The 13,766-nt window shown below is 33.2% G+C and overlaps 1 protein-coding gene and 1 long non-coding RNA gene across 2 annotated transcripts; one reads left to right on the top strand and one right to left on the bottom strand.

Annotated features, from left to right (window-relative positions):
* Window positions 1-4,747: 4,747 nt before the first annotated feature.
* LOC148310833 (uncharacterized) lies at window positions 4,748-6,340 on the top strand. Its single transcript, XR_015837343.1, has 2 exons — window positions 4,748-5,204; window positions 5,798-6,340. It is a non-coding gene; the product is annotated as an uncharacterized LOC148310833 (long non-coding RNA).
* Window positions 6,341-8,396: 2,056 nt separating this feature from the next.
* LOC148310832 (uncharacterized) lies at window positions 8,397-13,333 on the bottom strand. The gene is made up of 9 exons (XM_088257735.1): window positions 13,086-13,333; window positions 11,958-12,066; window positions 10,971-11,049; window positions 10,186-10,672; window positions 9,419-9,547; window positions 9,140-9,314; window positions 8,925-9,061; window positions 8,723-8,855; window positions 8,397-8,638 (listed from the first exon to the last, which is right to left on the bottom strand). Exons 1-9 carry the CDS (start codon window positions 13,168-13,170, stop codon window positions 8,542-8,544), a joined length of 1,431 nt encoding a protein of 476 aa, XP_088113861.1. The 5' UTR covers window positions 13,171-13,333; the 3' UTR covers window positions 8,397-8,541.
* Window positions 13,334-13,766: the final 433 nt, after the last annotated feature.

Genomic DNA, 13,766 nt, shown 5'->3' with positions numbered 1-13,766 from the left:
TTTGTATATTTACCAACTATTTTGTATTATTTAAATATGTATTTTGTTAAAAAAAAAGTTCTCTACCTTATACGTATATCAATCGAAATAAATATTCAAAATAATAGCTACCTATTGTTTTCAATACATTACATTTCGCTCGAAGATTATCATAAGAGATTAAACAGTTGAATAATAAATTGCAAATAGCATTAGCCTTTTAAATACCTGGTCCATAAGAGAATATACAACCACAATTTGAAAGGATAATATATCCAATAGGATTATATATATGAAAATATCTAGATACAATTACAACATTTGAGTAAGTTTATGGAAAGCAGCTTACTAGAGCATTATGATAATAATACAGAGCGATAATTTTGAATTCAATGCAGAATAGAAGAAGTTGAAACGGAGAGATATTACAGTCGAAAGGATGAGATAGTAGGCAAGAGAAGAAAGCCACTAGCAGTAGGTACTTCCACACAAATACCTACCGGTACAAGTAGGTGGCGACAAGTTCTGTGCATTTAGTGGGAATAGCTCGGGAAACTCGGGAAAACTACCTACGTCAGACATGTGTGACGGTCCTACTTGTTACTAGTTACTAGGTTCCTCCCTCTCCCTCTTCCCTATCCTTCTACAGTATCTACTCAATGAATTAGGGCCACCCATTATTTTTTTGAATACTCTGAAATCTTTTGGATTATTACATTTATTTTACATAAATACTTTAAGTTTTTTATTGACATCTAATATCATGTATATTACCTTCAATAATATGTAAAATATACCTGGATTATTTAAGCGTTTACAAAATTTTAAACCCTTTTTCTGAGAAAGGTCCCTAATTAGCACAGGTAGACAGATAGTTGAAAGTTAAAAAAAAAGCCCTATCTCATTTATTAGTGAAGTTTCTTGAGTTCTGATTGTTGTTTTGTTCAGAGAGGTTATATAGTTATCGTGTCTTGTGAAAAAAACTTAATTTTTAATTTTAGTTCATAAAGTATAATTTTTTTTTGTAAACACAAGTGTTTTTTTTGAAAAGGACAAAATGGGAAAAAGTAAAGACATTTCTGAGGAAAAAAAGTCTAGTGTTATAGTGCTACTGAAATTAGGAATACTATCTAATAGAGAAATTTCAAAAAAAGAAAACGTTTCTCGTCAAACAGTGGACAAAATTTCAAAATCAATAAAAAATCAGTCACCCGCCACCAGCAATCAGCGAAAGAACTGTCGTAAGATTAGAAAAACAACACCGAGGACTGATCAAAAAATCGTTCAAAGTGCCTTAGAAAACCGAAGTGCATCAGCAAAAACATTAAAAATAAAATTGGAAGAAGAGGGTATAAATATATCGGTATCAACACTGAGGCGACGTCTTTACGAAGTAAATCTGAAATGCAGGCGCCCTGTAAAAGTACCAAAATTGACACCACGAATGAAAGCGGATCGATTAAAATGGGCCAGGCTACATCGAAATTACTCGGTAGATGATTGGAAAAAGGTATTTATTTAAATTGAATTTTCAACATATCATTTTAGTCAATAAACTTATATATTTGAATTAAACTTAAATTTTCATTATTTTTCAGGTCATCTTTAGTGATGAGTGCCGGTTAGAAGCCGTGACAGAGAGCCGTCGATTCGTCAGGAGAACACCAATGGAACGTTACAATGAGGCCTGTGTGGTTAAAGTTATCAAACACCCCCCTGCAACAATGATATGGTCATGTATTATTAACAATTTACCTGGGCCGTTGTTTTTCGTGGAAGGAACAATGAACCAAAATTCCTATAAGCAGGTCCTCGAACGAATTTTATTGCCCTTCTACCATACACTCGACCCAACAGAAGGTCCATACACCTTCATGCAGGATGGGGCACCTTGCCACCGGGCTAAATCAATAATAAAAATTTTGTCTAACAAAAATCTGCCTTTGCTCCCCTGGCCTGGAAATTCTCCGGACCTTAATCCTATAGAAAACGTATGGAGCATGTTAAAAAATAAGGTATACTCATTCCCAAATCCGACAGTAGACTGTCTAAAAAAAAAATTCAAAAAATTAGGTCAGAAGACGAAGAAATAAAAAACACGATAAAACAGTGCATTTTAAGTATGCCAAAAAGAATTGAGGCAGTTATTTCTGCCAAAGGTGGAAATAATAAATACTAACTATATTTATATGAAAATATATGCATAATTTAAGCGTAATAAAGTGTTCTTGTGTAAATAAAATTCATTGTTGTTTTATTCAAGGTTTTCTCTGAGTTATTCCTGTTTGAATTGAGAAATTGCGCGAAATTCTGCGTGGCCCTAATTCATTGAGTAGATACTGTACTTATCTAGTACGTAGGTACCTATCATCGTCCTACTCTTTCCTTAGCACTTACTGCAAACTGTAAACTTTTACATACATACATCTTCTACATCTTCGAACCCTTATCCGCACCCGATGGTGCATAGGGCACTGCATCATATAAACGCAGTGTTATCTTGATCGTTAACGCGTGAAGGAGAGGAGATCAGCCCTCCGCTTCTGGTACCAGTCCAGGGTAATATTGAATAAATATTAGAGTGAAAAAATCACTTTTATTTATTTGACCCCCCCCCTAGGGCTCGAACCCGGAACCTGTAGAACGGTGGCCGAGCGTGCTGACCATAACACTGCGGAGGCGGACAAAAATATACCTACGTACATCAGAATACCATTTCTATTATTCCTATGAAAATTTAACATCTAATAATTAATCATCTTCATACAGTAGGACAAACTCTTTAACCGGTTCGCTGCCACGAGCGCGTCTACGCGCTCTTCAATTCCGTGCTCGCCAGGCCGCCATACGCTCTCCTTCTAGCTTGTCGCAAGTCAATATCAAATCCAATTGGAATTTTAAATTCGAATATATGGGACAAGATCAAGAAATACTAAAATATTACAATTTACCGATACTATCAAAGTTACAGCCATTTTTCTAAAAGCTTTTACTGAGAGTCAACTACAGTTTTTTTAAATGATATTTTCCTGCAACATTAACGTTTATTTTAATCCTGTTCTAATCTTAGTTAACATAAATAAATAAATGAATAAACATATTTTATAAACAAAATTATATTTTGCTATATTTATAAGTAAATGTATTTTCTGTATCAAGTTGTGACAACTGACTTTTTTGTGAATATTTAAACTGTCCTTTTCTGAGTAAACAGCAGCTCAAACGCCACATGATGTATATTTTTGGTAAGTTTTCATAATATCCTTTATATCTGTATAAAAAAAAATCCTTTTTAAGTTTTATTTTTGTTGAAAAAATTACGGCCTGCTGGGTACAACCATATTAATACCTTCCGACATTGAAATTATTAAATCGCACTGTTTATATAAATAGAACTTTAAAAATTGTACTTAAAATATTACAAAATAAACTCATTATTCAATTATTTAATTTTCATTTTTTTGTCTGTAATTTTAAATGAAACATCATCATTATCTCAGGATAAACATCAAGCGTTTCTATATTCATTACTTTTCTTTGAAAAAATAAAAAATACACAAACGCTAGTTTTTTTTGGATGAATCAGATTTTTCCAGATTGGGAGGTGCAGGGGAGAGCAAAGTCTGAATTTCTGGCATCCCATCCTCAAAACATTTTCCTCTCCCTCACTCATATTACGATAGAATGTTTTTTTTAGCAGAATCACCACTGTCAGAAATTATCAGCCCCGGATACCTTTGAACCGTATTTCTTAAAAAGCTGAAATAAATAAAAAATAATCCCATAAATGTTAAAACAACATCTCACTATCAAAAAACTAAATTGATGTCATTGAGAAAAAAGGAGATCAATTTTAAACAGGTTGAGGGAAAATAAAATTTTTACAAAAATAATTTACTCTGTAGCGTAATAATGGTTAGCGCGTTGGTCTACCGTACTAGAGATTCCGGATTTGATTACCAGGGGTGTCAAAATAAATATAAGTGATTTTCACTTGGGTTGGTGTACGTACCTGAATCGCAAGATTGATTAACTTACATTCGTGTTTATGTCGTTCAAGGTATTACAGTTTTTGTATGATGCGGTGACTTATGCACCATTGTGGTGTGAATAAGGAGAAGAAGAAATTTTCATTTATTCAAGAAAATCTTATACACCTTAGATAGGTGGTTATATTTGAAAGAATCTGAAGAACATGAGCAGTGTTACAGTTTACTTTGAGTTGTAAAACAAGATCTCACAAGATGGGCCCCTAAAATTTTAAGCTGAAGCCCTTGGGAAAATTATAGAGGCGTCGGAAGACTTCAAAAAGATGGTCCGATGACATAAGTGCTATGGGGGTAAAAATGTCTGCAAGCAGCAACCGACCGAAAAAAATGGAAGAATACGGAAGAGGCCTATATCTAAGCTTAAAATACGTCCCGGTTTGACCGGGATTGTCCCGGTTTCAGACATGGGTCCCGGAGTCCCAGCTGGCTTAGTTTTTTTGTGTGTTTTTTTTTCAAGAGTACGCTAGTCCTAGCAGAAATTAATACACGCTCTTCTCTTTGAACACACTATGTTTTAATAATTTATATAAAGGAAATGTTAATTTTGATTTTAATATTCATATACCAGCCTACATAAACATCAATCTACATACATACGTATATAATATGTAGATTGGTGTTCTCTAAACGCAATCGCAAAACTTCATGTCATGTTTACATTAGTGATCGTTCTTGATAAATGAACACAACTCACAAATACCACAGACAAATTCTATTTTGAAAATCATGTGTCAAAATTGAACTATAGAGTAATGAAAAACAGCGTAATATTCAAGATTATCTAATATAATAGTTATAAGTCGCTTATTATGACCTGAAAATTGTATTGAATTGAAATTTTGCGTATATCGTAAGAACTTAAATATATTTTTGTATTTAAAATATGTTTTTAAAGAAAAGAAAATATTGAAAGAACAAAATAAAATAGTTTTGCATATACATGCTACACTTTTATAGCAAACATGTGGTTTCGTTGGGTTCATAAATTTATCCGAAAGAATTCAAACCCAGTTTCAGAAGAAGAAGCATTTCGTTGGAAACAGAGGTTAAGTCTTGTGTATGCATTTATTGGTGTGAATACTCTCGGTGTTGTTTTGTACCTTTGTAGGACGGGGAAAGCCGATTGGGCTAAATACTATGGACTCAAGTCAGACTCTGACATGAAGCAGTCATCAGGTAATTTTAACTTTTATATTAAGATATACTCGCTATAATTCGCTCTCTGACTTATTAAGGCGGAGACTGACCGGAGCATTTCGTCGTAACGTGTTACCATGCGAGCATTCAGGCAGTCAGTACACCGAGCCGAGCTGTTCGCCGCTCGTTCCGAATGCTCCATCCGAAGTCGGATACAATTTTAGGTTAGTACAGGGTTGCCAATCTGTGGGAAATTCCCCAAACTGCGGAGAATTTGTGGGGATTGGCATTATATTTATTTATTTTCTTCATTAGGAGTAAGCAGTAATTTATTAAAATCACAGAACCAAGAATCGCGTCTTCGTCGTCCGACCCTTTAACTACGGTACGAATGCAATGTTGCGAAGATTCATACAGATTTTGGGCTATGGATTCAGATTTTCAGATTTTTGGTGTGACATATGGCAGCACTGAAATGCTCCGGTCAGTCTCCGCCTTTAGACAATTTATACTGCGAGTTCTATAGCGTTAATGATAATACTTTTAAAATAAACAAAATAAAGTTTATTTGTTGTCGTTTTACTTTCCATATTCCCGTTGCGTGTATATCATATTTTTATTAAACTTTTTAGCGTACGAGTGGGCCGATGCGTTGAAGATAAAGAATCCAAAAGTTTATAAAATAGAGGGATTTCACCTCAACGAGATACAAAGAACTCCAACTCCGCCCAACGATGCACCCGTTCTGGACTGAAATTAAGAATAAACTAACGCCATTTCATGTCATTATCTACACTTCTTCATTATTCTACTACCAATTATTTAATTTGATCATGTTGCGTTCAACCTCGCTGTCCAAATAAAGAGGGAGTATGGACAAAATGTTATATTCACTTTTACACCTTTATTTCAAGTGCTAACAAATTTATTTAAAAAAATTACTTGTAGTGACATCTGTAGACTTCTTTACAGTTTCTAATGCTTTTGTACAATTACTGTAATAGGGTACCTTTATAAATCAAATTTCAATGAAATATCAATTTGGGCACTTTAAGATTGCTAAACCCGTATATTTACATTTGAACTTTATTGCAAAAAAAAATAATACAAAACTCAGTCACTGTTTTCTTCACAAGAACCGAGAGTTTGCAATCGGTAATTTATTTTCATTCTGGATATTAAACAAAAAAGAAAGGTGAAAAAAGGTAATTTTGACATGAATTTACACATACGCTTCAATTTGAATCAGTTGAAATAATAAAGTTGGTATTTTTACGCCACCGAGGTGAAATAATTATTATGTTTGTAATTATTTTTAAATAGAAATAAAACAATTAGTCGTTATAAATGTGTACATTTTATTTTCAAATATCACATGGAAATTCAATCAATATTACTTCACTAAGAGTTGTGTGGCGACACAACAGGACTCGCAATTTAACGCTCGAGCGCCACGCCCCATTGTGATCTGCTTTCTTCAGTGTAGTTCTGGGAAATAGGAACAATCCCATTTTAACATACCTACTTAACGACATATGGAAGCATTCGTCACAATATTGTGTTTTAAGGCACCGTAGATAATAATTTTATAAAAATATATATTTGTTAACAAATTCAAAACACTACAAAAAAATTATCACAGGTAATAAAAAAAGTTGAACCTTAGAATCTTTTCTGAATATTCAAATAACGCATCTTGTAAGTAAAATGGTTAATATTTGTATGTGTATATGTAAATATGCAATATAATAATATATATTCACATAACTGAACAATAAAAGCATTTCTATTCATTGGTTGATATGATTTAAGACTGGTAAACGAGTTGAGGCTTAGTGAAAAAAGCAGTTTTTAATGAACATACATAATTCAAAATATGCGTAAGAAATAAAAAAATATATACTTATAATAAAATACATAATTTGCTTGTTATCACTATTTTGAGATTAATTCACATGATATCATGTATTAAAAAATACTTTTTTAAAACTACATAAAGTGCAAACTGAACCGTTAGTTTGGGATTACGACACTACTGAGCGAGAGTAAAGGTCATTTCTGAAAAATTACACCGTAATATTCATAGTCGTGACACCTATCAATGTCTGCGCCATTGAAAATGTCAATATATAGTGTCTTAATGCAAATTCACAGCTTGGAAGCAGCTTGCGGCCTGTTTTTAAGAGGGATTAGCCTCTTGCGACGTCGATTCCCAGCTATCGGCCCATCTCTTTGGTGGTCTGCCCGGAGTCGTCTACCATGGGGTTGGCCGTACAGTGCGATGTGGGGGAGTCTGGATGTTTTTAATGTTGTTGTGAATTAAAACAGATGGAAAGAAGGCTTGAAAAGAAAATTAAATTGATGGAAATGAAATTGGACTGCAAAAAAATCTTAAATTATCAGTAAAAAATCAACAGCTTACTGGGATGATAAAATTTTAGTAAATTTTGTATTACCTAACACAATTCTTGTTTATCTCCATCTACTGGGACAAAAAGATGACAATATGAATTTATATTTATATATATTTGTATATATATATATATATATATATATATATATATATATATATATATATATATATATATATATATATATATATATATATATATATATATATATATATATATATATATATATATATATATATATATATATATATATATATATATATATATATATATATATATATATATATATAAATATATATATATATATATATATATATATATAAATATATATATATATATATATATATATATATATATATATATATATATATATATATATATATATATATATATATATATATATATATATATATATATATATATATATATATATATATATATATATATATATATATATATATATATATATATCTATATATATATATATATATATATATATATATATATATATACATACACATATATATATATATGTTTACTTAACGCAGAATTGCACAGTTCACAATAATCTGGGTCCATACAACATTGATAAAAAATAACACAAAGGCGAGGTGATCAGTCACGCTTTGGGTGTCAGGGTAACACTTAATACATTATTTTTATGTTGTCCTTCCTAAATATCTAAGCAAGACCTTGTGTACGATAGGTTACACGGAGCCAAACGCAATGTTTAAACTTCACCCTCCAATATAATGCTTTAAATCTAATTAAATGATACTAGTGACTGTTGAATATTGGCTGCATCGAGTATAGCGGCAGCAGTAAATAAACAGTCACAATATGACAACACCATTTCTAATATAATAAAATGGTCAAACCATAAATTATTTTACTATATAATTTGATTATAAAAATGAAATGAAAGTATTTAGTTGTATCTCTCTATCCTTCCATTTCTCTCCCCTTCAGCAGTTGGAGTGGGGGTGGTATCCGAAGTCTCTTCTCTCTCTTTCTCTCGGTTCTATACATCTTCTCTTCTCCATTTCCTGCAGTACAGCAGATCTGTAAACGAATGAATTTATATATTATACGGCGTGATGAATGTTGTAAATGTAAGAAAAGTGATATAACAGAAAGAATACGTACCTATATTGCTCATACTTCATGACAATGAGTTGCAGTTCCTGTTTGTAGAGGCGGTTCAGCATGGCGTTGTAACACTCCAGCTCGCTCAGCCGGAACATGCCCCACCGCAGCTTGTGGTCCAGTTCCTGGGAGGCTGCAACAGGCACACGCATGATGCACTGTCCGTGCGGGTGGAGAGGGGGATCGGGGTGGAGAGACTCACCTTTGGAGTAGACTATGAGCCAGTGCGGTATCTCCTCCAGAAGGTAAGGAGGCACCAGCGCCCCCGACAACGGCCCGAACACATAGCACCCCCCCACTAGACACGGGTGGGCTGCCGAGGCTTGTCGAGTCATCTCGCTGCCAATACAACACATTAACTGTTTTACAAAACTTTACTCCGCCTTATACATAGGTATGTGAGCGGTATATAATTACTTAAAGTAGTAGATTCCCTGGTGCGGGCTGTGCACACGCTGCCAGCCCGAGGGCACGGACTCCAGAGGATGCGTCCAATGCGTGGTCTGCGTGTTGTGATCCATGTAGTATTTGCGGCCACGCAGCGTGAAGTCCACGGACCAGCCCGGAGGCAGTGGCAACTCCCCTTCCTCGCCTTGAGCAAATTCAGTACATTATATTATATGTAGGGCCGAAGGAAATCAGATTAAATACATGTATATTAAATATAAAGAGGTTACTGTAAAGTTGCTCGGTTACCTTGGTTTGTGCCGATAATGCCCGGAGGGTGGGTGGCGTTGTGTATGAGTTGCTCTCCATATGTCATTCCGGGCGGACTAGACACTACGTTGGAGTAGATTGGAGCAGAAGATGGATTACTCGTATAGGCTAAAGAAAATGGTATTGTAGTATATGTTAAAAAAGTCTCAAAGCACCAATGAAGAGATTGTAATATGTCAATCAAATATAATAATGATAACGATAGAAAACTACCTATATACTGATCTCCAGCAATCCACAGTACATATATTGCTGTTTCTTGAATCATTAAATGATATACAAGCATAAGTAATAAATACGGAAAATATAATAATAGATCTCAATATTTATATCTACCCCCATGGACACGCACCACCAAACAACTTCTAACAACTTGTATAGCATTATTTATTTATATCACTTTAGCTAGATATATATTTTTTATAGTGTAAATAAACTTCTCGTCACAGGTTCTGCTTAGTGAGTCGTTCATCAAAAAATAATAATATATTGTAAAAAGTAATAAATAAATGATATACACTTTATAAAAAACAATTTGTATTGGCACAATATACAATGAAGTTTTCTTAAAAGTAGTTAAATACATACATCAATTAACATGCCATGTATGTAAATGTGTATTACTAGCCACGATGGCCAGCCTAATAAATTGACTAATAGTAAATAAAGCAACATATTTATGGAAAGTAGGAGTTTTGGAAGTGGAGCTGCACTGCGATAAAGGATAACTAGAGGATTCTGCCCACCTTGGATCTGGCCATGAGATACATTGTGATGCATCGAGTTGCCCGATGGTCCGGCCAAGTGAAGTTGCGACGACGTCGGAGTGGAACCTCGGAGACTCCTGGTGGAAGATTCGTTGCTATTCTCCCTCGACAACATCTGATGCTGCTTTACATGCTGTTGACTTAACTGACTTTGTTTCATCAACTGTTGCTGACTCTGGCTCATCAACTGATGTTGACTCGAATTCATGAGTTGTTTCTGATTAGAGTTTATCAACTGTTGTTGACTCGAGTTCATTAACTGTTGGCTAGAGTTCATAAACTGTTGCTGTTGCGAGCTCATTAACTGGTGTTGACTCTGACTAATTAACTGACTTTGGTTGATCAATTGCTGTTGGTTTTGGTAAATCGGATCGTTTTCTCTGGGGTGTGACGAAAGTAGATGTCGACTGTTCTGCCTGTTGAGATTCCCCACTTCTATATCTGCGTAGCTCACTGAATGAGACATCTGTAAAGAAAATATATTACAGAATGCCATATAAAATCGCATACGCACACACACACACACACATTTACTTCACAATTATTTGGAATACGTTTTTATCACGTAATAAATGAGCACATTATGAATCTTTCAGATAATACAATATTTAAAGAGGGATATTAATAGTATGAAAACCCAGCTACTTTATGCCACAATTCAACCAGATGTTGAATAACCTGCTCTGAATAATCTGTATAAATCGCAGGCATGCGTACCAGCCAGGGTAGAGGTATTACAGGATGAACATATTGGTGACACTTACCGATGCCGTACTACCATCAGAGGTGTTGTTAGACGTAGAAGGGTTGGATGCGTCTCCACTAGTTGATAAACTAGCAAACCTGCAACACACCGTGTGATTGTGTATTATATTAACCTCTCCGCGTACTGCTCCAACCGTGGGACTATAAAACAGCAGGTCAGTAGCATGTAGTCCCACGTTTGGAGCGTACTGATTATTTCTCCAATATTTTCAGATTATGTCCGGATTTGGACTACCAACACCGTCTATTGATACAACACAATTAAATCATTTATTGGCTAGTTACATGTTTATTTAACATGTTCGCAGACACCATAGTAATTTAAAGCCATGCACACAAATATTTCACAAAACAATTTTTTTATTATTTAAAACCATCAGATAGATATTTTAAAAATATTAATTAACATCTCTTCATCGTTTTTTTACAAAAAAAAGGATCAGCAAAATAGAATATCAGATTATAAGCATAAAAATGGCAGTTCCGGTGAGCATTTAACCGGCTGATAAAGCTCAGTAACATGCTTGTGAACATTTTGTCCTTGGAGCATGTTGAAATTATTTTTTTAATATTTTATTTCTTTCAGCAATTAAAATGTGCGAAAACATTACAAATTTTGATTATGGAAATTTTGCTAGAAATAATGCACAGATGCTCAAGAATACAAAATTCTTCCCATTTTTTTGATGGGTAGTGCTGTTATATTGATGGGTAGTGCTTTTATATTGAAAATTAAATAAACATGCATAATCCTAAACTGCTATTACGGAAGACAAATATATTTGTAAAAAATACACAAAGTATAATCTTAATGTCTTAATGATTATTCTTTGTGTATTTTTTACAAATATATTTGTCTTCCGTAATAGCAGTTTAGGATTATGCATGTTTATTTAATTTAAATATATTTAGTAAAAATATTCACTGAATATTTGAGGCTTTCCTATGGAGAAATTCAATTGACAAAATAAGGGCATAAAATATACCTTTGAGCAAGATTGGGCACGGACTCACTGGGTGTGTACTTCCCGGCGTGCCCTCCGAGACCCTGCCCCTTCCCCAAGCCCTTACGCTCCGCTGTCCACACATTGATTACTGTCCATTTAAAGGAAAAATAAACTAATTAATTGTAATACAATCGGGTAGTTTTCAGCCCAGAGGAAACATTGAGCATTTTGTTTAATATCTTTTATTTTCCCAATAACTGAGTTTTGTACTAGATACAAATATTTCTAGGAAAAATGCACTGTTATACTAAAAAAAACAGTACTTATTATTTTGAAGGATTTCGCACCAATCAAAAAAACCTCACAAGTTAATCGCGAGATGACCAGTTGCCAACTGTGGAAGGTTTTGTTTCAGGTTGAAAATTAGTACAAAGATATCCTTATATTTTATATTATCAAAACTATAAATAGTTTATTGTGATTTTTACAACGGTGATTGATTTTATCCTAATTTACCAGGTAGCGATAAATACTTTATACTTTTATAATTTCTTATTTAAAAAATGATAAAAATGTGTATTTGAAATATAAATCATAAAATTTACAATTAGTCTGCAACATATCCAAGCATTTTTCAATGCAATGTTGCTTTTTATAACAAAAGCTTAAATCATCCAAGAAAAGGTATACACTGACCACTTGAAGAAGTTACAGTTGGCTTGTTTTGTAGTCAATACACAAATCCTATTCGCCATTGACACCAAATAGGATCCTTGTATTGAGGATACAAAACGGACAAGAGACATAAAATGCTCCAAATAGTCAGTATACTCGCGACTAAGGATCTAAAGCATTCATTATTCTTTCGAGGAAAGAAAATAGATGATAGTATACAGAAATTAGGGATTCAAACAGTAAGCAGAAATCATTTATGAAAAATATCAAGCAGCCACTATATATATTTTTAAGAATTTGATGTAATCAATGTATATTATCGAGAGAAAAAACCAACTTTAGATAATTTAAACGATTCCTGACACATCAATTGTGCAATACTCGTTTTAACATCTTTATTCGTAATAATAAATCGATCATTTATAAATTGTGCATAATGGTTTTGTCTTCCTGATCATTGTCTATCATTTTATTTGGTAAATAACGACTTACTCGGCATTTCTGGTGGAGTATCTTTTTTTACATACTTTCCCACTACTCCACCTTTGATATTTTTTTGTCCTTTTCGAGATATCATTTTAATTTTTTAAAACTCCAAATCAATATAAAAAGAAAAGTAGAGGGGACTTATTCGCCCATGGCTATTTAAATGTTAATTTTTAGTATAAAATTCAAAATAAAACGAAAACGAAGAAAAATATAAAACGACAAACTGACAGCTAAAATTGTGTTTTTTTCATGTATTTTCATCGGAGCTCATGTTGCCAATTAATAATAAAATTTCCAGTACCTACTCATTGCAGCAATTTGTATGTACAAGAAATTAGAAAATGTACTCAATCTGGGATAAAAATTTTCACTCATGAATCAAATGAAATTATAGTGACCCACTCACAAGTACAATTAGACATTAAAACTAATAATATGTTTATTTGAAGCAGGGCCATGATAAGCGGTATTTGCATACACCGTAGCAAGATTTCAAAGTCATTTGGACGAAAAGTAATTGAAAAATGCGAGTGTTATTGCCTCAAACGATCTGGGATGCTTAAAAAACATAAATATTTCTTAATAAAACATTTATTAATTAATACATTTTCTTATGGTCTTCAAAACAACCGGTCTATTTTATTTATCTGTACCAGATAGTAAAATTATTTATAGTAGGTTTAT

The sequence above is a fragment of the Brachycentrus maculatus genome, unplaced genomic scaffold (genome assembly GCF_059751285.1).
Source record: "Brachycentrus maculatus isolate JH-2025_06_01 unplaced genomic scaffold, ASM5975128v1 h1tg000087l, whole genome shotgun sequence".
Taxonomy (NCBI): Eukaryota; Metazoa; Arthropoda; class Insecta; order Trichoptera; family Brachycentridae; genus Brachycentrus; species Brachycentrus maculatus.
The sequence above is the reverse complement of the archived record's forward strand: the minus strand, read 5'-3'. Positions and strand labels throughout refer to the sequence as shown.

Excerpts from the sequence above, each read along its gene's own strand:
- LOC148310832 (XM_088257735.1), bottom strand. The coding sequence starts at position 13,170 with ATGATATCTCGAAAAGGACAAAAAAATATCAAAGGTGGAGTAGTGGGA. Across the intron at positions 9,548-10,185 it reads ATCTCATGGCCAGATCCAAG|CCTATACGAGTAATCCATCT; the intron begins GTGGGCAGAATC and ends CATTTTCTTTAG. Across the intron at positions 8,639-8,722 it reads ATGAAGTATGAGCAATATAG|ATCTGCTGTACTGCAGGAAA; the intron begins GTACGTATTCTT and ends ATTCGTTTACAG.